The sequence below is a fragment of the Balearica regulorum genome, chromosome 16 (assembly GCF_011004875.1).
Source record: "Balearica regulorum gibbericeps isolate bBalReg1 chromosome 16, bBalReg1.pri, whole genome shotgun sequence".
In the NCBI taxonomy this organism is placed as follows: Eukaryota; Metazoa; Chordata; class Aves; order Gruiformes; family Gruidae; genus Balearica; species Balearica regulorum.
In genome coordinates, this window is record NC_046199.1 from 9546550 (window position 1) to 9571562 (window position 25013).

At 42.1% G+C, this 25013-nt stretch overlaps 1 protein-coding gene across 5 annotated transcripts in view; it reads right to left on the reverse strand.

Annotated features, from left to right (window-relative positions):
• ZBTB46 (zinc finger and BTB domain containing 46) overlaps positions 1-20613 on the reverse strand; it is a 56391-nt gene extending 35778 nt beyond the window's left edge. Inside the window, exons 1-5 of one of the 5 annotated variants that reach the window (XM_075769116.1) lie at positions 20397-20613; positions 19724-19933; positions 13118-13245; positions 11173-11312; positions 2538-3507 (exon numbers count right to left, since the gene is read on the reverse strand). In XM_075769116.1, coding sequence (XP_075625231.1) covers positions 2538-3507; positions 11173-11226 — 1024 coding nt within the window. In that variant the 5' untranslated portion in view covers positions 11227-11312; positions 13118-13245; positions 19724-19933; positions 20397-20613. Of the gene's footprint in view, positions 1-2537; positions 3508-11172; positions 11313-13117; positions 13246-19723; positions 19934-20041; positions 20372-20396 lie in introns of those variants that run through there. The other 4 variants (XM_075769114.1, XM_075769118.1, XM_075769115.1 and 1 more) reach the window with 4 other exon arrangements.
• Between the last annotated feature and the right edge of the window lie 4400 nt (positions 20614-25013).

A 25013-nucleotide genomic window follows, 5' to 3' on the forward strand; every position in this document is an offset into this window, starting at 1 on the left:
AGTTTGCAACACCTCTAGACTACTTCTGAATTCTAGCAGGAAAGTGAAGAACATCCAACCTAAGCAGAACCCTGTAGTTCAGCAACTTGGGAGATGGAGCAGTTCGCAAGAGGGTTGCTTCCACCTGCTGGAGATGGGAAATATTAATGTGCGACCAAAAGACCCTACTGCTTGTAGGGACCAAGACAGCAATGGTTTGGGGGAGCAGGGACGCTTTCACTTCACACTGAAAGAGAAGCAACCTCACCAACCCGTGACCAACTCTGATTTCACCCAAACCACGCATCTACACACAAGCATGCAAGAGGCTTGCTGCTGACCAGATGCCCAAGCGTTAAATGAAACCAACCATGCAACGGTCTCAAACCCGTTGAAATCATACCAAAAAAATCTCACAGAAGATAAGAAAATTTGACCTAAAATACATTCAGGGCTCCTCCTGCTTAGGGGAATCATGCAGAGACACTCCCTGCTGTTGAAGTCCATATACACCCATCCCACCATTTCAGGCCCCACAGTGCAGAGAAATGTCCCTTTCCAGCAGCATAGACAGAAGAATTTCATCTCTGCTCGCCTCTCCAGATGGCCAATATTGGGAAACCATGAGCAGTGCAATCTCCAGACATCCTCCTTGCTCAGCATGGATACTTTTACTTTGCACACATTGCTCTCGGAGCAGCAGCCAGACCGGCTGGTCACTGCCAACATATGTAGCCCCTGTGCCTGTTCAGTCCAGGCATTCCTCTCATTTTAGACAGAGGAGTGTTGCTATTCAGTTCTTCCTTTTGCTTTACTAGCACTAGTGGAATATTGAAACTACTCCCCCCAGTTGCTGCCATTCAGCTTCCCCTTTCCCATCATTAGAAACACCTCCTTTATTGGAAATTGCATTTAAGACAAGATTTGGAACAAATAATTTGATTGTGCCTGCTGATGCGCTGCCTCAGCACTGTGCTGAGTCAACACCCGAAGCCATCTTCCTCTCATCTGCAAACAGCTGTAAAGAAAAAGGCCACTTCTATATAATCCCTTAACAAGTAGGAGTTAAATAATCTAAACACCATTCAGCTGTCAGTAATACAATCTCTTATATTTTGCACTATTTTCAATAATTTAAAGACATTCAATCTATAGCCAGTTTGTTGAGACGGTCAGAGTTACAGTTCTGTTTCTGCAGTCATTCCAATACATGTTACTTGCTTCATTTACCTGCCCAAACCCCACACACCTCACAGTCAGTACAAGTGATTGAGTTGTTTTTATGACATGCTGTGACAGTGAAAAATATTTGCGTGTGAATAGCATTCTAGGCAATCCATGCTGAATCTTCATTCAAAACAATCCTAAAATGCATGCATTATAAAAACAGGATCCGTCATAAATCACTGTTCTCTTAAGTTATCTCGCATTTTTCTTCTAACTGACACTGTTTAGATTTTATCATCAGCCAATTACAATAATTACATACAGGCTTGCTGCAGCAGATAACTGTAAAACATAATAAATCTAAAGACATTTGTAGAGAGTTACCCATTCAATGAAAACCACATTTAAACTTCAGTATGTAAGCAACTTAAACATCCTCTTTCAGCCCATAAAGACTCTTCAGACTTTCAGTACTATTTATATTGCTTTTTTTCATCTGAATTTGGCAACGTAAGCGTATATAATCTCACACACCCTTATCCTAGCCAACTTGGATTCTGGTATGCAATGAAGCACGGGCTAACTCACACTAAGTTCTTCAAGTCAGCTTAAGGGAGTTTAATGCCACACTCCCTTAAAGTCCTTAGGAAAAAAACCACTCAAAACTCCTAGAATGGCAGCATTCCCGGATCTATTAATTGCCAGTGATTAATGAATCAAATAGGACAGTTATCTTGAGACAGAAAAATAACTACTGAAGATTCAAAAGAAGTCAAGAAAACATTTTTCTCCCTGGCTCTACACTTTAAAAGCAGCCCCTCATCTCAGACTACAAATAGTCACACGTCAAAATACATTTTAAGCCTTAGTAGTACCTCAAAACCCTACATTATTCTTACGAATAATGCCATTACCAGCAACATGCTCTGGTGTTCTTCTTGCACATGAGAATGTGACACCTGAATATCAGGAAGTACTGAAGATAGTATCATTGAGACTAAATTACACCTGTGTGTGGTGTAATTACACCATCGATATACTGTGCAAGGAAAATTCTTCAACTTTGACATCACTTTGCATACCTGGTAGAATAAATTCCAACCTTTTCTCTCATTAATTACAACAATTACAATGGTGTTTTGGGGGTGATTTAGGCCATTGTATGTTCAAGACCAAAATAAAACTACCAACTTCTTTCACAGGAGAACCAGTCTGTATTGCTGTGACACTGAGGAGCAGTGCTTGGTTCTTTTGAATTGGTGGAAACACAGGTTTCTATGTTTTTCAGTTTCGGGCAAGCTAATATAGTTCAGAGACTGATAAGATCATACCATAAACAGATCTAATTAACATTTTTAATTTCAGCCACAGAAATCAGAAGCATGACTTACTTGGGTCTCGACTGCTGTACGGCCATCCTGAGGCAGGTAAAAAAGATGGCATTGGAGAACTTGCCCTGCTGTCATCCTCCACTTGCTGCGTAATATGCCGCACAGTTTCTTTATTTTTCCGGTTCTTCCTGCGCCCAGTGGGTTGCCAGCCATCCCCTACTCCTTGTTCTGAGAAGGCGTTCTGTATTGCACTATCCTTGGCAGAATGTAGTTCACTCCCTCCATAGTGTGACGGTGAAACCTGTTCCTCTTTGATACGTAAAGACCCATAGCCCATGTCACTAGACCAAAGAGACTGGGATGAAATGTCTTCGTGGCTGTCTGTTTTTGGTTCTTGATCCTCTTTTCCATAACTACTCCCTCCTTCATGGCAACTGGCAATAGCTGAATCTCCAGAAGAGTTTGCTGGACTCGTTCGCCGAGCTAACCAGGGAGATATACTCCTGCCAGCCACGACTGCTGAAATCAAAGCATCCGTACTACTGCTGGAAGGGGCCCCGAGTTCATAATCAACAAGGTCATCTGAGGCATCAGACTTTATGCTTATGTCGAGAGCTGCTTTTATGAAGCTGTGACAGGCTTGTACAATATCTGTCATTTGCAGATAGCTAGCAGCTGACATCACCTCAATGACGTTTCTGCTGGTCAGTGCTAGGTGTGCAGAATACATGAAGTCAATGATTGCTTTAAAGCCTTGTGCAGTTACAATGTCTAAATGGGTGACTGTGGCCTGGTCGGACGTTTTCTGTACCTGGCAGTACAGCGTTTTGAAGTAGCGACTACTCCCAAGCAGAACGTTTTTGTGAGCCTTAAATATCTTCCCCTCCACTATAATGCAAACATCACAGAGGATGCCGTGTTGTCTCTGCTCGTTAAGCTCACGCAGCAGATGACGGTAGTGGGAAGCAATCTCCATATCTTCCTTTCGGTTATTCATTTGGAAATCTTTGTGTTTCCTCTTCCACAAGTCCTGTAAGGAGAAGGAAATGACAGTATTACAAAATTCAATACAAGCTTACAGACGTGTTTTTCAAAGACCGAGACAAACCCCACGTTGTACCAAATTAAGTAACAGGTTCATCTTGAAAGAATGCCACAAAACACAACTACTGCCTAGAAAGACCGCACATTCATCACACGATGCAGCTTATTTTTACCAGACTTCAAATAATTTACATTAAAAGGGACTAGACTTGAAGGTCAATCCTCCAGTGGCTCATAACATCGCAGAGAAACATTTCTTTAAATTACTACAGGCTTGTAAGAAAACCTGTCTTAAGTTACTTGGGTAAAACAGCTGTCAGTTTTTACTGTTTGGGTTCAGTAAAGTTTGGTTTTGAAAGAGGTACTGCACTTGAAACCATGCTGATGGAGACAAACTATTGAAGAGCACTCTGTAACACAATTTCCTCAAGGGAACAAGCATTATGTGTAGCACACTGAATAGATGAAATTCTCAAACAGCAAAAGCCCATTGAAACCAGCTATTTCCCTTGCTATATCACCGTTGAGGGGCTATAAATACTGTTTTCAAGTCAGAAGAGCAACAGGCAAATCCAAGACCACAGATCACAAAATTTTAAGTCCCCACCCAAACTAAACGGGCAATAGATCAGAACTATGAAATTAATGTTATCTGAAGCTTAACTACTAATAAGCACAGTACTTTTGACTTTACAATAAAATGGTTTATTTCCTTGGCTTTACATCTCTAAGTTTACCCCACAACCATCCTAAAATACTGGGCAGACAAATTCTAATAATCACCTAAACACTCATGTTTAGAAAGGATGCTTATGACCAAAATAACAAAGCATCCATCAGGCTGCTAAGAACTCACAGGACTTTTGATCACCTTTCATTAAATTTGACAGTATGTCCCCCAAAAAAGCTAGATAGTGCCAGCAGCACAGCAGAGACCTGTGTCTTAAGTTATGTTCCAAACTATCCTCCTCTTACACCCCAAACCAGAAAAAGATGATCTTAAACGTAGTAGATATGTCAACAGTAATCAGTGGTGCTAATATTTTCAGATTGAATTTTATCCCACCTGCAAAATACAAATACATGAAAAGTAATACATCAATATGGACGAGCGCATACATACATTTCTCACAGCATTCAGTAAGACACTCCTACCACACAGTTCAGTCTGTTGTCCATTCAGCATCATCAGAAACTGCCTGCCCTTCAACTTCACTGGGATCAGGCATATCAACACATTTCATCTCTCAAGTGACATGACTTCAAGTTCACAACATTCCAGGCATTAAGGATGGATGCTGCCAGCACCAGAACAGGCCAATGAAGTACTCTCCACAACACCATACCTCAGCAGTTACTACCTTTGTAACTCCATACTCGCCTTTACTGCCACAGCTTTACATTAATTTCTGCCATTTTATCTAGCTTATACCACTTATTTCAAACTATCAAGATTTATATACTGTGTTTACAACAGTGGTTTAATGGTCCAACTAATTAAGAGTGCTGAGCTGCCATACAATGTGAAGGATACCTACTCCCTTCTTTCAAAAACTTCAATTTGTTCTCATATAAGAAGTTCCAACTGTAAAATTGTTATGTGGGTCCACATGTCAACATACAACTGTAAAATTGTTATGTGCTGACAAGACCAAATTCCAACTGTAATTACGGGCAGGCGCACACAGCAGAAGCCTGGATTTAGGCTATTGGTGGTTGTTGATAAAACCAAAAATCACTGTACTTCTGAGGTCTTACGATCTTGAAGCATACACGGTTAAATATAAGCACTGTCAGTATGGAGGCTGATGTGAACTTGAATCAAGTTTCTAACATACATCGAGTTCAAACACAAATTCAGTCCCATCTGTTCAAATCAGCTCACAGCAGCGGGCAGTCCTAGGACAGCCACTTCCTGACACATGGAAGTGGGTTTCCGGTACTGCGGAATACAGATCCTTAAGACCTCTGCCCCCTTCCCCTAGTCTGTGCTATTATTATCATCTACAGGAGCAAAATAGCTACAGTTTAGCCAACACTATTGGTTAGAAAACAACCTCTCAGCCCACAGAACGTACGTGACGCAGGATCTCTCCTCTAGAGAGCCACCTGATGATTCAAAAGTTCAAGTTATGCAAGATTGCCTGCATAAGCTTCTTCAGTTCCACAAGAATGGAACTGTCTTCAGCAGTGTCAGAAATACTAATTTGCAAGACCAGCTGGTCCCTGACACATTGAGAAGCATTTGCTTCCCTCAAGAGAGGAAGGACCATCTTTCTGCAACACAAACAGGCTGAACTGGTGTTCCTCCACTTCAAATCCATACAGCTTTTCTACAGAATTAAGCACAGAATACACAAAGAAACTAATTTTTTTTTTTTTAAATTTGAACTGGAAAAGGTCAATAATAGTGTAGCTCTACACTATCTTAATGACACTACCTATTTACCATTGAAATCTGCCTGGAGATCTCAAATCAAGCTCTCACACAGAAGCCATCTCCATCTCAAATAAATACATGAAATAAAGAAATAAAAATCAAACCAAGAATCAGAGTCAGGGAGTAAAAAAAAGAAAACAAAACCAAACCAAACAAAACCCCCCCCCCAAAAACACCAAACCCGATTTTTCAGGTGTTTGGCCAGAAATGGCTGTGCTAGAACCAGCCAGCACAGCAGCTCTAACCCAGGCTCTGAAGGTGGCAGCCACCGCTTCCCAACATCTCCACGTTTGAGAGAACCACCTCTTAAGGCAGAATGACAGTTCAGTTTTGTCTTTATTCCAGAAACCACTACCGCATCTACTTTTAGGAGTTGAAGAGTCAGCTTAGTCCCCTCAGGAAATATGAATTGCCACATAGGATAAAGTGAGTTGTCCATCACCAATCCCATCTTCAACAGCTGCCATATCCACACAATTCAGAAGACGATGCAAGAAAACCTCACAGCATACAAAGTGATCAGATGGTTTCAGATATGGCATTCTTTTCCTGTTCCTTCACAGGTACCAAAATCCATATTCCAAGGCAGCATCTCCCTGGAATTGGTTGGGGAAAAAATACAGACTCCTGCAAGGGTAAATTTTTTTTCCCTCAATTTAATACAGATTAGCATCAGGAGTATTTGTCAATGTCTTCACCTGCTTTTGTGAATTTATGCAACAACAGCTTTTCTTTTTGAATGTTTTTCACCTAGAAATTATAGATTCCTTGAGATTTTATTTCTTTACTATTTCATATATTTATGCAGCTTAGTTCAGTGGGTTGGGTTTCCCCTCACTGTTGATAACTCTATTTTAGATACACCTTGTCCTTTGTTTAAGCTGCCTATGGCAGAAACCCAGCTTAAAATATATTTCTCTTGTTACCTTTGGTTTAGACTGGACCAGTTTGAGGTTCAGGCATTGACTAATCTGGTGCTTTTTACGGATGAAGCACTTGCTAGCCTCTTTAAGAAATAGCTTTATTCTGACTTTATTTCCTATCAAGGATTTTTACTAAACATGCACACAGAAGGAAAAAAAAAACAAAAAACAAACCAAACCTATGCAAGATTCCTTACTGGCCTCCCTCCCACCCGCCAAGCTCTTGACAGAAGACACCCTCCAGGCAAGCCATAGATGAACAAGAGCGTGTCATTACAGTAAGATCATACAGTCCTTGTGTCTTACTTGCCCACATTGCCAAGGACACCGGGGACAAGAGCAGGAGGTGGGTAGGTACCTTTTGGACAAGAAAGTAAAAATACTTGACATTCTAAGATACAATGAATATAAGAAAACAAGTAAAAATAATGACAATATACATTCCTCTACGCAAAGAGAGGACAACTTGTCCTTGTTCCAAAATACCTTAAGTATGAAGAGATACAGAGATGAATGGGGAAGATGCCCACCAAAGAACAGCATCCTTTCCACTAGCAGGTGGGCATGTTAGAGCACTTTCAAGTATGTAAGCAATGATGTGGATACTCCCATGTTCAGTCTAATCAATAAAATTTAACATCTTCCAAATCCTCTGTCTAAAGGTCTGCTACCTTATACACATTGTTCCACATTCAACATTCGTCAGCATTGTACCTTTCAAATGAGAGGTCTTTGGGGGAGAAAATTAAATATGCCTCAAATTCAGAGGAATTAATTAGTTTTCTGTCTACCTATGTCAAACCAGAACATCCGTTTAATGTCAAGGATCACTAGGGAATTAATCCAAGTTAAATTTAAGGCAATTTGCTAGTAGTTAAAAATTCAGGAAGCTTCAAACCCCTGTGCTCTTGTGTTCCAATTTCACATGCTGTTTTGTGGCTTGTTGTTGGGGTTTTTTTTGTTTTCCCCTTTTCCTGGTAACGATATTTATCTCCACTTAAAAGATGTTGTGGAAAGATTTCTTCAGAAAAGCAGTACCTTTCAAACTTCTAGTAGAAGCATGGTAGAGACAGAATAAACCACAGAGATTTTTTTTTTTAGAAACAGACTCGAAGATCAATGATATATTTTTTGTTTTATCTCAAGTCTTTTTAGTACACTGAAGGATTTCAAAGTTGAGGACCTACTAAAATCCTTTAGGCCTGGGCCTGCAATGACAGCACATGGCCACAACACAGCCTTCCAAGAAGCCAACGAACCATGAAAGCTCATCTGTAGATTTTCCACAAAATAAACTGTAGCAGTCAGGCTTTCTTCATAAGTCAATTCACAGACAGTACAGTAATTCAAGTCTATTACTTTTCCAAAAATAATGAAAAAAAAAAAGTAGTCCCTAAACAAACATACTTGCATATAACAGTAACAAGAACAAAACACGAGCAGATTTAATAATCACTTTCATGCAAACTTCTGTCAAAATACAGGTCAGCTTTTTATTTTTCATGTTGTTAATAACCTAGTCTTAAAGTAAGCATTAATAATTTATATAATCCTTAACCCTAGCTAGAAAGAACCTTGTTCTACAAATATAGCATCTATGAAAACTGTTTATTTTGCACTATCAGTACAGTTATTTGAACATGAAAATATCACCTGGTGACATAGTAAGAGTCTAAACAAACACAATCTTCACCTAACGTTGGAAGGGTTTTGAAAAGAGTAACCAGCAATACTTACAAAGCCAACCTTTCAGCATACATACCCATAATAAGTCTCCTGACCAAAATCTTAACACCAGTAAAATTAAGGAGTACAAATCTGTTGCATCTAAAACTCAGTGCATTATTTCAATTTTGACAAAAAGCCACAGACAAGAGTACACAGATGAAAGCCTCTACAGTACAGTCCTCTGGGAAATAGTGGGGACAAAAAATAAACTCCCTTCACTCAGAAGGAAAACAGGAAAAAAAGAAGGAAAAAAACAAGAAGAGGTTTTTGTTGTTGGTAGGTTGTTTGTTTGTTTACTTTTTGCTCTCACAGAATATAAGCAAACCAAAAATTTAAACTGTATGACATTTAGTCTATTACAATTTTCTAAACACGTTTCTACACTTAATACTAAGGACACAAGTTCTAGATATTCACTAGTCCACTCCTCCACCAACCACTCTCTGTTCCCTAGAGAAAACATGCCAACTGGAATTTAACCAAAAATGTGTTGTTTCCTCCCCCCTCTCCCTTCAGAGAAAAGTAAAAACAGATTAAGGAAGAACTCAAATTCACTCCAATGGTTTATTATACAAAACCCCAACAAACACACCCCACTTCTCTGCTTCCCCTGTGTCCTGTCCATGTCTCCACTCCCAAGACATTCCAACATTTTTTAAATTCCTCTGCAAAGGAGCTCTGTAAGGTGAGATTGGGCTTGAAAAGCCTCCTTGCACAACAAGACACAGCGTGTATACGAGTTTTATTTTTATCCAATTAAAGACAACAGAAGTGCATAGGATTCCTCCTACCCATGTGCCCTGTGCTGAAAAAAATGGGGAACAAAACACCCCAACATAACCTTAGCAACTGAAAAGGACAGTACCTATACTTATTCTCCTAAATGAGAGAGCTAGCAGAAGACTCAGGATATTAACAGATGCTAACTCCTGGCAAAGAGCTTTACAAGTACCAATCTCCACAAGTAAAGTGTTTTCTCATAAGCACGCTTGAAGAAGAGCACTCAATTCTAGAAGAGTTTTAACTTCTTGATACTAGATACTCCAAAATTACATTTGTACATTCAGCTTTGTTCAAAGTAGATGCAAGTAACAGCTTATGAAAATTAACAGTTGCCAAAAAAAGAAACTCTTCTACCCTATTTTGATTCACAAAACTGATTGTTCGTTGTTTAAGTTGGGTCATTCCAACCACAATCCTGAATTCAAAGAGAAACAGGCAGATGTTTGTAAACAGACCAAACCAGACCCTTGGGCCAAAGAGGTTATTCACAACTCACAGTTTCATGAAAACAACAGTGTACCACTTTTCCCTTATGACTAGGAATGAGAATGTTTAATTACAGCCCAACGGTGCATGTTCATCCTTACGGGTTAGGAGTCACAGGAAGAAAATAAAAGTTTCATCATTCATTCATTTGAGACATACTACAGAATTACAGAAAAGGTAAGAATTTGGGAGGCAAAGAATTTTCACTGAACATAAAAAAATCCCAAACTAGTTATATTTTTATTATGACACTTGAGAGGTCCACTCAATTCTCAATGACTGTAGGGAAAAAAAACCAAAACAAAACAAAACCCCACAAGTTCCTTCCAGTATTTAACTAAAATCCACCTGATGAGGATTCACTAAGATTTCTCCAATTTGAAGCCAATGCTACCCCATCATCAACAGCATTAACACATCTCCGCTTAGCATCTCTGTAGTAGTTACAGTCCAAAAGCCCCCAAGTTCAAACAGCAGCAAGGCAAGCATAACACCTTCAATAGCTGTAACACTCCGGCAAAGAAATCATTTGCTCAATCTGCCAGTTCTCAGGGCAAAGAGACTTCAACTCCCCATCTGTCCAGGTTAGATTTAGTCAGGAAATACAATACATTTAAGACCTCATCAGTTTGCAGTTGCTTCTACCATGAAAATACATAGATCTGAATGCAATTAGGAATTAAAAGGAGGCCAATTTCAGCAAAGAGAATAAGAACAGGTAAAACACTACACGCTTCTAGCCATTCGTATCATCAAAGCTTTGTTTCTGCAATTCAAACACAAACCACAAGCAAAATCTTAACTGCAACAAGCAGAACATAAAATAATAGGGAGCGTTAAACATTTCACTAGAGACTTGGCTTTGGCCTTTGACCTGCCAAACCATCTACCTGATGTTATGGGGCCAGCTATAGCCTACAGAAGCTGCACACTACAAAAGTGCAACCAAAAGATAGAACTTCTGAAGATATCCTAGAAAAATCCATTTATTAACTTTCATTGGTTCTGACAGCGTATGAAGAATTCCAAGAGAAAACCAAGTCTGGAAATGAAAGTTAAGGGAAAACTGTTAGCCTCCACATTTTGGAAGGAGGTCGATTAGACATTAGAATTAGAAATTCAGAAACTGTAAAGTTAAAGTAGGAGAAGGGAGGAAAAAAATAAGAGAGAGACCAGAGATGCACATTTTGCTATAGTATGCAGTGAAAAGATCTGTGGTGATTTTGTTAGCAAAAGCATGCAAACTTTACTGTTAAATAAATAAATAAAATCCAAGACAATTACTTCTTACCAGTAACAAATTGGGTTCCAGGTCTGGTGTTTCTCCTACAACAGCTGAGGACATCAACAGCCCTAGGGCAGCACAGGTAGTGCGCTCTTCTGTGACCCTCCAATAGCGCTGGTATGAACTCTTGTAGGAGAAAGATAGAACTATGATAAAAACAAAACCAAAGGAAGTTATTAGCATTAAACTACAAGATTACTAAACAACAGTGATACATTTTTTAAGCGCTTTCCCTCCAAACTCAGTTATAACACCTCTTTTTATGACAATGAACCCCCAAAAATGTTAACTCAAAGTGTATCAATACATTGCAGGTAATTAAATCCTGGTTACCTTTTTGCAATAATATAAGCAAGAGTTACTTCTTAAAGTATGGGGAAAAAAAGTCTAATTTTAGATACTAAAACTTCAAACAGATCCTTGAAACAACAGTGTTTCCTGTTTGGTAGCTTTTCAAAACATTCTCACTTTAATGACTTTTTAAAGAGACATTTGTGGCACTAATTCACCTTATCTGACCCCTAAAACACCGAGGTTAAAAAGCTACCAATGCAACTCCTGGGGGAAAAAAAAAAACCAAACAAACCAAAACCAAGTTTGCAATGGCATATTCAAGAGAATTTCCTCTTAAAATGTTTAATGGCCAGTTTCTACTGGCTGACACCATTCTAGGTTAAGAGATTGATGATTTTAAAAATTCTGTGTAAAATATAGTTACTTAGGTATAGTAAGGCACCTTCACAGATTGACTTCTCAGATAAAATATTAACATTTATGATTACGAGATATAAAGAATAGGAATAGTTAATCTGCACAAAGTTTTTTTGTCAGCGAGGACGCATCTACTATAATTATCATCTTGTACACCTGTTTTTCTTAGACAAAACAGACTTTATTTTCTTCAGAATAGCGTATTCACTACACTTGCAACATTTAATTTCAACTAGAACTTCTGACTACACTTTATTCAAAACTTTATGCTGTTTATCTACTGTTAGTCATTACAGCAAAGTATGTGCCATATATTTCTGATCTCTGTATTTCAGACATCTTCAACAGACAGATTAGCGCTCTCAGTGAAAATAAGCTATAAATCAATATTGTTGATTTCAAGACTGACCTTCTGTAGTAGCAGATTGTGAAAGAAAACATAGGATAAAAATTAAGAAAGCTTTTCCAATACAAACTAATGTCATTATAAATGGTGAAATAACATATCTAGTAAACAAATGAAGTAGTAAGGAAAATCCAAGCATTCTTATGGCAACAAGCAGAACTGTGAAAATCTTGAAAACAAATATGACCCAATTGAAGTAAATACCATTGACTTTGTTCTCAATTTCTATTTCAGACTGCCAAGTCTTGCCTTTCTCTAATTCTGATTGCTTCTCCATAGCAATTGTTTTGGCTAGCTCTTTTTAGTCCTGTTATTTAGACAGTTAAAAAAAAAAAAAATAAAGTGGGGGAGTGAGGGAGCCAGACCAACACGGACATGTGGGAAATTACTTTGTTAGCAAAGTGGAAGAGTAATACCTATTTTCACTTAGTCTTAGGATTGTTACTGTTACGACTCTCAGTTATACCTCTGTCCTAGAATCACAAAATAAGCCAGAATAGTCTGGTAAGAATGGTAAAGCTGAGACAAACTATTTTGTGCTGCTCTGCATTCTCTCTTTTTGCTTTGAGCTCTGCACCTGTTTTCCTCTTCTAATCGAAGAGAACCAAGTGACCATGATGAATGGAGGCAGCCCTACCACAAGGTAGGAGCAGAAGAATAGCTAGAGGTATTTCAACTTTCGCAGTTGAGTAAGATTTCTAAACCAGCCTTTGTTATCAATGCTAAGTTAAAACTTGTAAAGAAATGTAAGTCCTCATGACAGTGTTATCTCCAGCTACTCCTCCTTTTTCCCTTACCACATTACAAAAATAGCTTTAAATGCTGAGAACTTACCAGTATTTGAAAATGTTTTCTCTTAGCAAAAATAAACGTCACGATGTTTCACAGCTGGATAGTGCATGATTTAATGAACAGAGGAGAATGGTCTCTGGTAACAAGCTCCAAAAGGTTCATCAGATGTCCTGTATTTGGGAATGGAAAGAATAGGAAGCAAAAATTAAAATCTAAACTTTAACTTAATACAAAAACCTTCAGTGTCACATAATTACAAGCAACAGTTAAAATAACTGCACATGTACAACACTGTTTGCCATTTCGAACAAGAAATATTCTGATTTATAGGAAATATGCTCTGACATGGAGGAAAAATTATGTAGCTCTTGTGTTAAAGAAAGAGTTTAACATGCAAATTTTAAGACTATTAACATCTGACTATGCTTTGACATAAGTGCTTTGAAGAAGTCACTGTAAAAAAACAGTACTTTGTATGAGGATTTCAGTTTTAACAATATCGTTTGTTCTAGTTAACATTATAAAGTTTCAGTTAATGTTTCTGCAACACCTGCCATCCACACACTTTAAATGGGGTTAGTATTAATCTAACCTCACAGTTACAGTGATTCCCCTCCAAACCAAAATATTTGCCTGAGGTTACAGAAAAATTATGTGCCTGCATTATACAAAAGTAAGATATTCGAGTTCTATTTCCACCCAACTCAATTGAATCACAGCTTTCAAAAGCCAGTGTCACCCTTAAGTTAAAGAACAACATGCATAGAAGTACTAAGCAGTTTGTTCCTCTTACAAAATTTAAAAATTTTGAAAAAAGAAAACCCACAAAGATACAGAAAAAGGTGCAAATGCCTAACAGAAAGTAAAAGTTTTATCTTCCGTGCCTGTAAAAGCTATGCAGGCTGAAATACAATATTCCAACAATTTGCTAATACAACAGGATGCACCTTTCTTTACAGGGCACTAAGTGCATGCTCTAGTTCAAAATGCTTACTTGCGGTAATATTTCTTTGTATTTCCTTTGCATTTCACTTACTCATTTCCCCATAACTTCCAACTCTGTCCATGTGCCTCTCTTTCCATCCTCTCCCTCCATCATGGTACAGAAACAGTTGCTCGTATCACTCCCCTATTTTTGTTCTCTCTCTCATCTGGTCGCACCAAGAGAAGAACAGATCCAACACTACCCATGCCACAGACCTTGCAGAACACAGTAAGAACATGGAAGAGCTAGCCAGCACTTAAAGAGTAAGTATCTTACAGGGTACCAGGCTTGAGAAGTCTGGTGATACCAAAAAAAAAAAAAAAAAGTAGTAAAAATTTAGCTGTATCTCTGTATCTGCTACACTAGCAGTGAAGATTAAAAAACACCCTGAAAAAAATCCAAGTGCCTATGGCTAGTATGACACTTACCTGTCCAAGTGCCATTAACTCCTACAAGATCTTAAGCTTTCACTTAGAAGCAAAAAGAGTCACAAAAGTAATCTAAGCAAAAAGACTTTGCCATTGTGCAACTTTGCCATTAGACAAAAAACCCCCATAAAAAGCACCTTAAAAGAAAAAAAAGAGGATTAAAGAACTGCAAGCACGTCACACTGGGAATTGCCCTGAAGAATGGTTCCCCCAAAACTTTCTCATTGGTTTTTGGCTTTTGAAGTAGGGGATCTTTGCTAAAGTTCCCAAACTCAGTACGTAAAGAGGGAGGGAGCCAAAGAAGGAGGAAGAATCATAAGGTAATTTTTAAAGAGAAGTATAGCAGTGGGAGGAACTGAGGGACCTAAAAGACAGAAAAGACACATAAGGAGTAAGGAATAATCCAAAAGTAAAAAATCAACTGGTGCAAATTTAAAGATAACATACGAGGTACTCTGTGAACAATTTAATTTCATTTGTGTGATTCGTGGCACAAGCACTTAGTGCCTTGGGTAATTATCCCTTTTTACTTTTTAGTATAAATCTCAAAATCCAGATTTGATCAACTATTATTAAAAAAAAAAGAAAAAAGAAAAAGAAAAAAAGTGGAGTGAAGCCAAGAAGGATACAGTGGTAATAAGAAGGAAGTCAATAAGCTAGTTTTATATTTAGCCACCACCTCATTCTCCAATACTATAGTGGCAGGACTTTTAGGAGTCCTGCATCCTGACTACTTCATTTATCAGTACTTAAATTAGTTGGTGTCGGGTTTGGGTATTTTAAGCACCTAATGGCTAATACAGACCATCGATTCTTCTCTTTCAGAGCATGATTTGAGCACTAGTCAGAAAGGTATTTCCTCCACTGGTGTATTAGTGCAAAAGGTGCAAATTTTATTTAACCCTTTCCTCAGAGACTGAGCTAACCACCTGAAATATCAACTCTTTTTCTGCGGAGTTCGTTACCACAAGGTGAGAAACACCAGGAAGCAAACTCGCTTGTATGGGATAAGTACCCTGTTCAACACACGAGGAGGAAATAATTAGGAAAGATAATTAAGTATTTAAGTATACACAGGTATAAACATATTCTTTAATACGCAAAACCCTACTCACTTTTCTAAGTAGGGTTCTTAAGCAGCTAAGTTCCTGGCACACACACTGACATTCTTGTTACTAAGTTTATTTTAATCCATACACAAGCTAGTAGCTGTGTTTGTAGAATATTTCTGACACCTTGGTGCCTCCCTCCATTGCAGGAGACCCCAACTCAGTTTTACTATAAAGCAAATGCTAGGCAACTTCCAACATTTGCAGAATGTTTTTCTTCCCGAGTACCGACACAAGCCAAGTAAGTAGTAACAGGACAGGAGGGATCACCACTGTACCGGCTGGAATAAAAGTGAGCCATATCCCCAACAAGCAAGGCAAAAAGGTGAGTTTCAGCTCTAACTTGGCGTCTACCTGTTACATTTCAGCAAAGCTGCCGCTCCTCTCCGCAGCTGTGCTGCTGGTTCCAATGCATTCGTGCATCCTTACCTACGCGCAACAGAACACCGCAAACTGGAACGCATTTCCATCTAATTAGAATTACTGTCAAGGATCTCACCCTGCCTGCGAAGCACTCAGAAGCTATTCAAAACCAAAATTTCAACAGCAGTCAAAACATAAACTGATGTTTCTTAAATATATGGATATGAAAGAAAGTTCAAGCAACTGTTCAGAAAATAACTGCACCACAGCTAACTTGGTAAAAGACAGAAAACCCCACCCATGAGCCTCCAAACTCCACCATATCTTGTAGGAAATTCAGTGAGGGCTTCACACTAGTTTATGAAGAATAAGCATTTTTAGCACAACTATGATTTTTTGGCAGTATATTAGAAAATGTTTTGGAAGAGCTGAGTAAACCCTGAGACTCCTGTTTCACAGAAGGGGAAAAGCAGTTACGACACTAGCACATTCGATCAACAGCTATGGGATGGGAAATGAATCCCAAGCAGCTATCTCTCCAAACTGGACATCGTTGTGCTTCCAAATACACCAAGGCAGCATGAAACAGAAAACTACCAAACTGTTTAGGGCAGTTGAGATTCTTTCCTCTTGCATCTCAAGTGGAAGAAATCCCACAACAAGTGGTTCTCGCTTTTATTTCTCACCCTGCCTAAAGGACTAAACATTAGAGGGAATCAAGAAAACCAACTCCTGAAAGTGGCATTTAAGGGGGCTGTAACACAGACGTATCACCTAGTGAAACCAAAAGTCCTCAAGAAGGACTTGTGGTTTCACTAGGCGACAAAAGTGAGGTTTTGAAGCAACAAATTTTAACACCAGAGTCCTGACAGCATCATTGTACTTGACCAAAATATCATAAAAATGCTCACGGAGATCCTTAGGCAAGGAATAAGATCACAGTACTTCACGCAAACCAAATACCTCCCTCTGTCTCACAGCCGTGGTAGGTCATTGTACTCTCGCCTAACGTGACCCCTGCTATCTACAGACAACCCCAACAGCACACTGCCTTTCACTATTAACACATTTTAAGCTTCAAATATCGCACACATAAAACACAGGTAAGCTACGCACTCAAAAATATTCGAGCCAGTCCTAAGTCAGAAACAAATTATAAACATGGTATTAATCCTTTTGTGCAGCGTCAGAATTTTCTAGGGTAACGCTCACAGCCAGCAATGGACACGAACCGCTGGCTCCTGGGAATTATAACGGACATGTGGGATAACCATTACAACTGCAGGTAGCTCTTCAAAGACGTAAACTAAGCCCTCTCTTTGCCCTTTTGTTTGCCCATTAAACTAAGCACACAGGAGCAAGGAAAACCCCCCGTGAATGCTTTTTACCAATTTAGGGGGAGTCTAGAGAGGGTTATAGAGTGCTCTGGAGCAGCCAGTAAAACCGGCAAGAACATTAAGGGAAAAATGTCCTGGGAAAGGTTGAGCTGTTTATGAAATAATTCTGCTCTGAAAGCAAGCAACAGCAGTTTGGATTGGGTGTTAGCCTGCTGCTGCGCTGCTGGGAGGACAGGAAACTTTGCTTAGAAACTTCAAAAACATGTATCTATTAAAAAAAAAAATCCACACAAGTGGATAGCAAAGACAAAAAGATTAATTTAAGAATATGCTCAACCTCACAGCAACACATTACCAGAGCAAAGGCAGGCACATTAACAGCAAATAACAGATCTTTCAAACACGAGGAATTTTTCCTTTTGACAGAGGACTGCTGGGGGGGGGGGGCCTGCTAAACTGGTTTTCCTCTAACTGCTTCCAGTTATTAAAAAAAAAAGAAAAAATCCTCTTGCGAAGAACATATCCACTGCTGTACAACTGTCCCAGAAAACAAAGACCACGGGGAGAAAGTGGCCCATTTTCTTCAGTCTCCGAGAACCCCATGTACAGGTCATGTTTTCAAAGGCTCAATCCTACACATCCTAGAATGAAGTAGCATTTAAAATATAAGAATAAACACCTAATCTTAGGACTACTAGAATACCCCATTTTTTGGTACCACACTAAAACTGACGGAATAACACTGAAGCTAACATACAGTCCATGAAAACAACTGCAAGAGAAGTTTAGCTGTGAGTGAGTTTCCCCCTCCTGGACAGGCTGCATCAAAAACAAAAGACTAGTTTTCTATTTCAGTTACAGTTATCCCACTAGCATACCAAACCACACAGTATTTTTCAGGAACCTATATTTGGGAGCTCCCCTAAATCCTATTTTCTAGCCCACCCTCCAGTGCATGGGGCAGGCTCCTCTCCCCATTTCTTGACAGGTCCCAAAAAACACCTTAAAGCGATAATTCCTCACCACATGTTGAAAATATTGTGACTAATAATACACTCCACCCATTTTTTCCATCACTAAGGATTTCAAAATATAAAACTTGACAAGGAGCGAGAGAAGCTAGATAGAATTTAGAAGGGGAAAGTCAGATTTTATTTCCAATTAAAAGATGCTATAAAACCATAAGATGTCCAAGCAAGGTATTGATAAAAGTAGAAGAGCTGTCCAGTCACAGCAAGCTTCTTCCTGAAAATTACATTTTTCTCACTCTTCTCTGATAATGTAGCTTTTCCTTTTAATCCCCGCAGGAAAAAAAAAAAAAAAGAAAAAAAGGAAAAATACTCCCCTTCCTTTTTGAGACAAAACATTTAATACATTAGAAGCAGAGCTGCTCTATGTATACAGAGAATCCACACTTGTAATAAATACTTGGTCGAGTTCAAGAACCGAGACCTAGATCTATACTACAGTGACTAAATGCTAAAAATGATACAAGTGATGCAATTAGAATGCATGCAAGAACTTTGGTACAGGTGTCTACAATACCACTGTTTGCAAAACACATCTCCTAATTAGCATGGCTTTAAACAATGCTGGTAATAATCCGGTCCTGTAAAGCTTGCCAAATGAATCATTGAGATTGCAAAATAAAAAGCATGAGGAATTCATTAAAGAGCTGTTAAACTCTCCTTTGTTTATCTTTGCCCTGTCAGGTGTAAAAACAAATAAATACCGGTTTATATCTCCAGATTTCACTCGAACGCTCAGCTTCACAATAACGTGCCGGTGAAGAACCTCCTCAGGAGGTACCAACATTTTTTTTTTTTCTCCTCTGTTTCAAAAGAGAAATCCTCCCACTATTACAGTCCTGAAAATCTGCTCCATTCTCTATTTGTCATCTGGGATTGAGTTATCAGACACTACTTGTATTACTTTGGGAACTGACATGTCTATTTACAGAGACACAAAGGCAATCCAGCAGCACAACCCCTTCTTTTACCAGCACCTTTCGCAGCACCTCTCCTTCTCCCCTCGGCAAATTTTACAAACACTTTCTTCTGGGGAGGGGGAAAGGACACCTCACTAGTTTCCCAGCATGAGAGAAAACATTTCCAGCCACTTTTGCACTTGTTACAGCCTTATGAAAAATCACCTATATCCCACCCAAAGGAACAGCATGATTTTTTCAAGGTTTTTTTTTTTTTGGCTGAGATTTTTTTTTTTTTTTAAAGAGGGTCACTTCCCCCATTTCAGCCTGCAATTAAAATGGAGGCAAGGCCAGGCGATCTATGTCTGGCTTTAGGGGGAGACAATAACCCAAAACAGGCCTGGCTTTAAAAAAAAAAAAAAAAAATAAAAGGAGAGGGAGAAAGAGAGAGAGACAGGCAGAAAGAGAGAAATACAACATGCTTCACCAGTATTATTACCTCATCCCTTTTTCCAAGCAGTTTTGAACCACACTCCTGACAAACTCTTGGTCCAACTTGCACGGATGCTGGTTTTTAGGGGGCGGAAAGGGTTTTAATGCTGGAGCCGGGATTGAGGCTGGCTATTCGCAAGTGGAGCTGCTGTTAAAATGCCCCCTTGTCTCTTCTCCTCTCCCTTGAGCTGGGTGTTGACGCAGCAGAAATTACCAGCTGGAAAATTCCCCTTTTGGAGGTTACGGGGGGGGGGTTGGGGGGGGGCGGGCGGAGGAGCGAGGGGAGGGGAGGGCCGGGGGAGGGGGGTTAAACCCTGCCACTTACCAAGTTAAGCCATCCACCCACACCAAATAAGACATCGCGTCCCAAAGAAGGCACCGTGCCCCCTCCGCGGGCAGGGAGCGATCGGCCCCCGCTCCCCCCCGCGGCGGGCTCTGCCCGAGGCGGAGGAGGGTGCCGGGGTGGGGAGGGGGGGGGGGTGTGATAATAACGATGATAATAAATGAGGCGGCGGTGCGGGAGCAGCGGGGGGGCTCCCCGCCGCCCCCGGAGCGCTGCCCGCCTCGCCTCGCCTCAGGGCGGCCGCAGGGATGGGGGCGGCCCGCCGCTGCCGCCTCAGGGGGCGGGCGGCCATGGCGACCCCCCGCTCGCCTCAGGGGGCGGGGGGCGGCGCGCTTACCTGGGCCCCATGGAGGAGAGCGGGGTCTCGGAGCGGCCGGAGCTCTGGCTCCGTCGGTCACTCCGTGCCTCTCCTCCCGGGTGGGGAGGGGAAGGGGAAGGGGGGAGGAGGGCGGAGGAGGGGGGGGGAGAAGCCGGCGGAGGGGGGAGGCGGGGGGGTAGGGGGGGGCGCCCGGGCGCGCTCCCGCCGCTCCCTCGGGCGCGCGGGGCGCGAGCCCGCGGCGGGCAGGGGGGCGGTACCGCGCGGCGCGTGCCGGCGCCTTCCCCGCCTCCTCTCCCCCATCGGCGGCCGATGATTGGACGGCGGCGGGCACGGGCCTCCGTAAGCACCGCCCCTTTTCCCCGCCCCTTCCCCCCCCCCCCCCCCCTTCCCTTGCGCCGGGGGAGCGGGGGCGCCGCCGGCGGCTCTGCCACTGCCGGACACCGGAAGTGAGGGAGGGCGGGGGCGCGCGCCCGGGCTCTCCCGCGCGGGGCACGACGGGACGTCGCGGTGACAGCGCTGAGGCGGAGGGCGGGCGGCCGCCACCCTCCCCCCCCCCCCCCCCCCGCTCCGGTCCCGCTCCGGACCGGCCGCCGCCCCGGTCCCGTCTCGGGCGTCTCTTGCTTCCCCTTGCCGTGGCGGCAGGTGTGCCTGGCCCGAGGAGGGGGCGAGCCGCTGCGGCCTGCTGTCTCCCCTCGTCGGGGCGCATCCCCTCAGGCCCACCGCGGCCTCCCCGGGAGCCACGCCCGGGCCAAGGCGAGGAGCAGCCGGGATGAAGGACAGGGGTTTCCTCATAGCCGGAGCCTGTGCTCCTGGCGGGGCTGGGCCGCTGCCCGGGCCGTGCTGCAGCCTCCTCGGCACCTTGCAGGGGAAAACAAAAATCACTTTTCCGCTCTCTTAAGAAATAAGCTGTATTTTGCACAAACCCCTGGGGGAAAAAAAAAAAAAAAAAAAAAAGATTTGCAACCCTGCAGACTTCAGAGCCCCCTGACTTGACTGAGCAGCGGAGCACTGGCCCGGCTTAATGGCTGGAGGTCTGGAGAATGAGGTTCTGCCAGCGCGAAAGGGAGATCACAGTTACTCGTTGGCTGTCAGATCTGGGGATGAAAAACCTCTTGTTGCAACAAAGGGCAGGATTTTGCCCTTTTGACTGTCGCGCTGAAGGATCTGACAGAAACTGCCCTGTATTTCAAAGGATAGAGCTTAACAGGACAGGATAGGTCTGGAGCGTGGAGGAAGTCAATGCTGATCGTACGATTGCTGTGGTGAGCAAGGGAATTGTTGTTGAAATCGGTGCAGTTGCTGGATTGTGAAAGCAGGTCCAGCAGATAAAATGTTTGCAAACTGTTTATCAACATTTGCATACTGTGATTGTGCCCAAAACTGGGGAAATACACATACGAGTAACTTGGGTTGGCCATTTGTTCACAGGCTTAACTGACTTAGGTGTGTCGTCATGGTAATTGCCCAGATAATTGCGTGCCTCAGGTTTAAAAATTTCCTCCGTGGTTTCCTTTCCCTCATCCTAAGTATTTTCTTCATCTCTGGCTTTCAAGTAGGCAGATGTACTGTTGAAACCTCGGAGTCGCCTTTTATGCCTGTTCTTTATTCAAATGCATTTCTACAAGGTGTTTTTAATCTCTAGGATGCCCCCTCACAAAAGTGTATTTTCTACTTTTTCATCTGTGATTTAAATAAACAGATGTTCCGTCATGTGTTTTCCTCCCCCCCATTTCCTCCTACATACCCTAAATACCTTTAATTTTGAAAAGACTGTGAATAAACCTGATTAATGAAAATGAAATGTCTTTTTAACTCCAGCATGTTTTTAATTACCTCTTTATTTCATATTGCGACAGAGTCCAAGCAGCACCTTCCTAGAAAGAGTTCCATTAAAATGCAAATGAAGACTTTGCAGAAGTTGCCTGTTAATGCAACGAAGGACACAATTTCTTAGACTTAAGCAACACAAAGTCGTCGTCAGACAGGGTTTCCCGCTGCCACCTGCTCTTTCTGCACGTGCAGTCCCGTGTGTTCGCCTCATCGTCCCTACATTTTCCAATGTCTGTCACCTGTGGGTGAAGAACACCAGAACTAAACAGCCAAAATCCCTTTTCCACCCTAAATGCTCAAGCCGGTTTTCATGTGAAGCTATCCCCCCTGCGCCTGCAGGTGCTAAACCCTTCCGTGCTTTCGGCCTTTCTCTTTTTTAGGCTCTGTGCTGAAATGTGAAGCTTAGAGGTGCTGATTGAGAATGGAGCTATATCTTTATGCAAATACATCTCTTTTGCATAAAATCTATATTATACCTGGTTGCAGCTATACCCTCTCCTGCCTTTCCTTGCTCCTCTGTATTAGACACCGAGCTCACCGTTACCCTAGAGCTCCTGGGGTTCTGCATGTACATTCCCTTCTCCTCCTCCTACCCAGGGTTTCTTCCTCAGGTCTTTGTTGGAAGAAAGTATTTATTTATGTAGTACTTATTTGTGTGTCAGGCTGGGCTGACTCCCCCGGAGCAGCAGCAGCTGCAGCCTGGGCACTGCCCTGGGGAACGCTCTCCAAGAAGGGGGAGGGTGGCGGCAGGCCGAGTTTCCCAAAGCTGTTCTGCACAAAGGATTTCAGGAGACTTGCAAAGGTTTCTTATTCTTTTGCCAATCACCTCCCTCCTCCTTTAATTAGAAGCTTGTATTGTATTTTAGGGAAATAACTGCAAATGGTCAGCCTGTCCTTAGAAGAGAGGTGGTTTCTCCTCATAAAGAAGGAAAGAACGTGTGTGGAAAAAAAGAGAATAGGAAAAAAGATGAGCTGGAGGAAAAATCAGGGTAGTTTGTGTGATTGTCGGTCTGCAAAGCGCCATAAACAGGATGCACAAAGGAGAGGTTAAGAGCATAATGATGCACCTCTTCAGAGAAATGTCAGGGATTAAAGACCGCATGTTTCCACCCCGAGTCGACGTCCTTTGCACGCCACCATATCACAGATGTCATCGAGGCAGAGACCACCAGAGGTGAGGACTTCAGTTGCACAGCTGATAGTTTTTAGCCACTTGGGGAAACAGGTAAAAGTCATATTCCTGTAGCACAAAAGAGCTTGGAATCGCCCTGACACATTCCCTTTGCTGTCTTCACGAAGAGCACGTGAGTGCTCGAACACACCCCAAGCCACCGGCATGGCCAAGCCGAAGCCACGTGCCAACGCTCAGTGCCTAATCATCGTCACTGGCACCGCAAATTAAGCGCATGTGGACTTGTGCACATGTCGTTGAATTCTGCCACCTGCTTGGCGTCCCTGCACCTCTGATCGCTCGCTAGACGATCTCAGAGACCTCAGCGGTGTAATAACCCAGCCCTCGTGCGCAGCATCCTCCTGCTGTCCCCTGTGCCAGGGTAAGGGGGGAGCAGACCGAGGAACGGAAAGCTGCCTGGGTTGCTGTGTTCATACCACATGCCATTTGCAAAATCATCTGTAATTCTGAAGCATTCTCATTCCAGCTCCTCTCTTCAGCTTTGCTCTACCTTGTACTTATCTCAGTTGTAGGTGACTTTGCATTTGATAAATTAAAATGATTTCTTGTATGTCCTTGTCATGTGGTCAGTTTGGAATCACGTCAAGAAAACCCAAGTTGCCTAATTACTTGGGTTTTTTCCCCTACAAAAATTTTGTGCTCTGAAATAGAGGTGCAAAAAAAAAAAAATCCTGAGTGACCCCTGATCTGTAAGCTCTGCTCGCAGCGATCCCCATTTTGTTTCCACCTTCTGCACACTGTAGACATGCATCTCCATCACCAAAGCTTGTTCTTCCCTCACTACAGCAGGAAGAAAACCGTTTTGCAGGGCTTTGCTCCTACCCCTCACGCCAGCTCTGGATCCCTGAAAATCCTGGGACCATCAGCTTTGTCAGCCACATGGAGAGCAGCTCGCTGATGCTGGAGGAAAGGGTTAAGGACCCACATTCCTGTCCCTATTGCTCCGATCAAAGGTCAGGCAGTTCTCTAGGTGAAGGAAGGGAGGGAGGTGGTGTGCAGCCCTGACCAGGTCATTTGAGGAGTAAACCACATCTGAGGCGAGCTAATGAAGCTGTATTTGTCTCTCTCACAGGCACATACTCCCGGTCTGTGCCGGGCGAGTTAGAATTCCTTCTCTAGTGGGAGTGAAGATGTCGATTGTATTTTTTCCATGATGTGTATTGAAGCATTTGCTAGGTTGTGGGAGTAAACACTTGGGGGAATTCTCCATGAGCTAGCAAGGGCAAGTCACAAGCCTACTAAATATGGTGAATGAAGATTACAAAAAAACCCTGGAGATTAAAACTCCCTCTTTCCACCCCATCTCCCCACCACCACCACCCCCCCCCCGCATATTTTTTCTCATTATCGTTCACTGCCGTTTCACTGCTTGCTGGGTAAATCCATTGCCATTTGTGTGACTAAACACATTGCACTACTTTAGTTTTTTATTTTCCATACCGAAGGGCAGCGCTGAGGTGGTCCTTCATGTCTTCCCTACTAACCGCGACACACCGCACCATCCTGCTAGAGAAAGCAGAGACACCAAATATTCAATGGGGGGGAACAGCAGGAAATGCTCTCAGGTCTGTAAATACTTGAGGGGGTGAGAAATGATGTTCATGTACAAAATA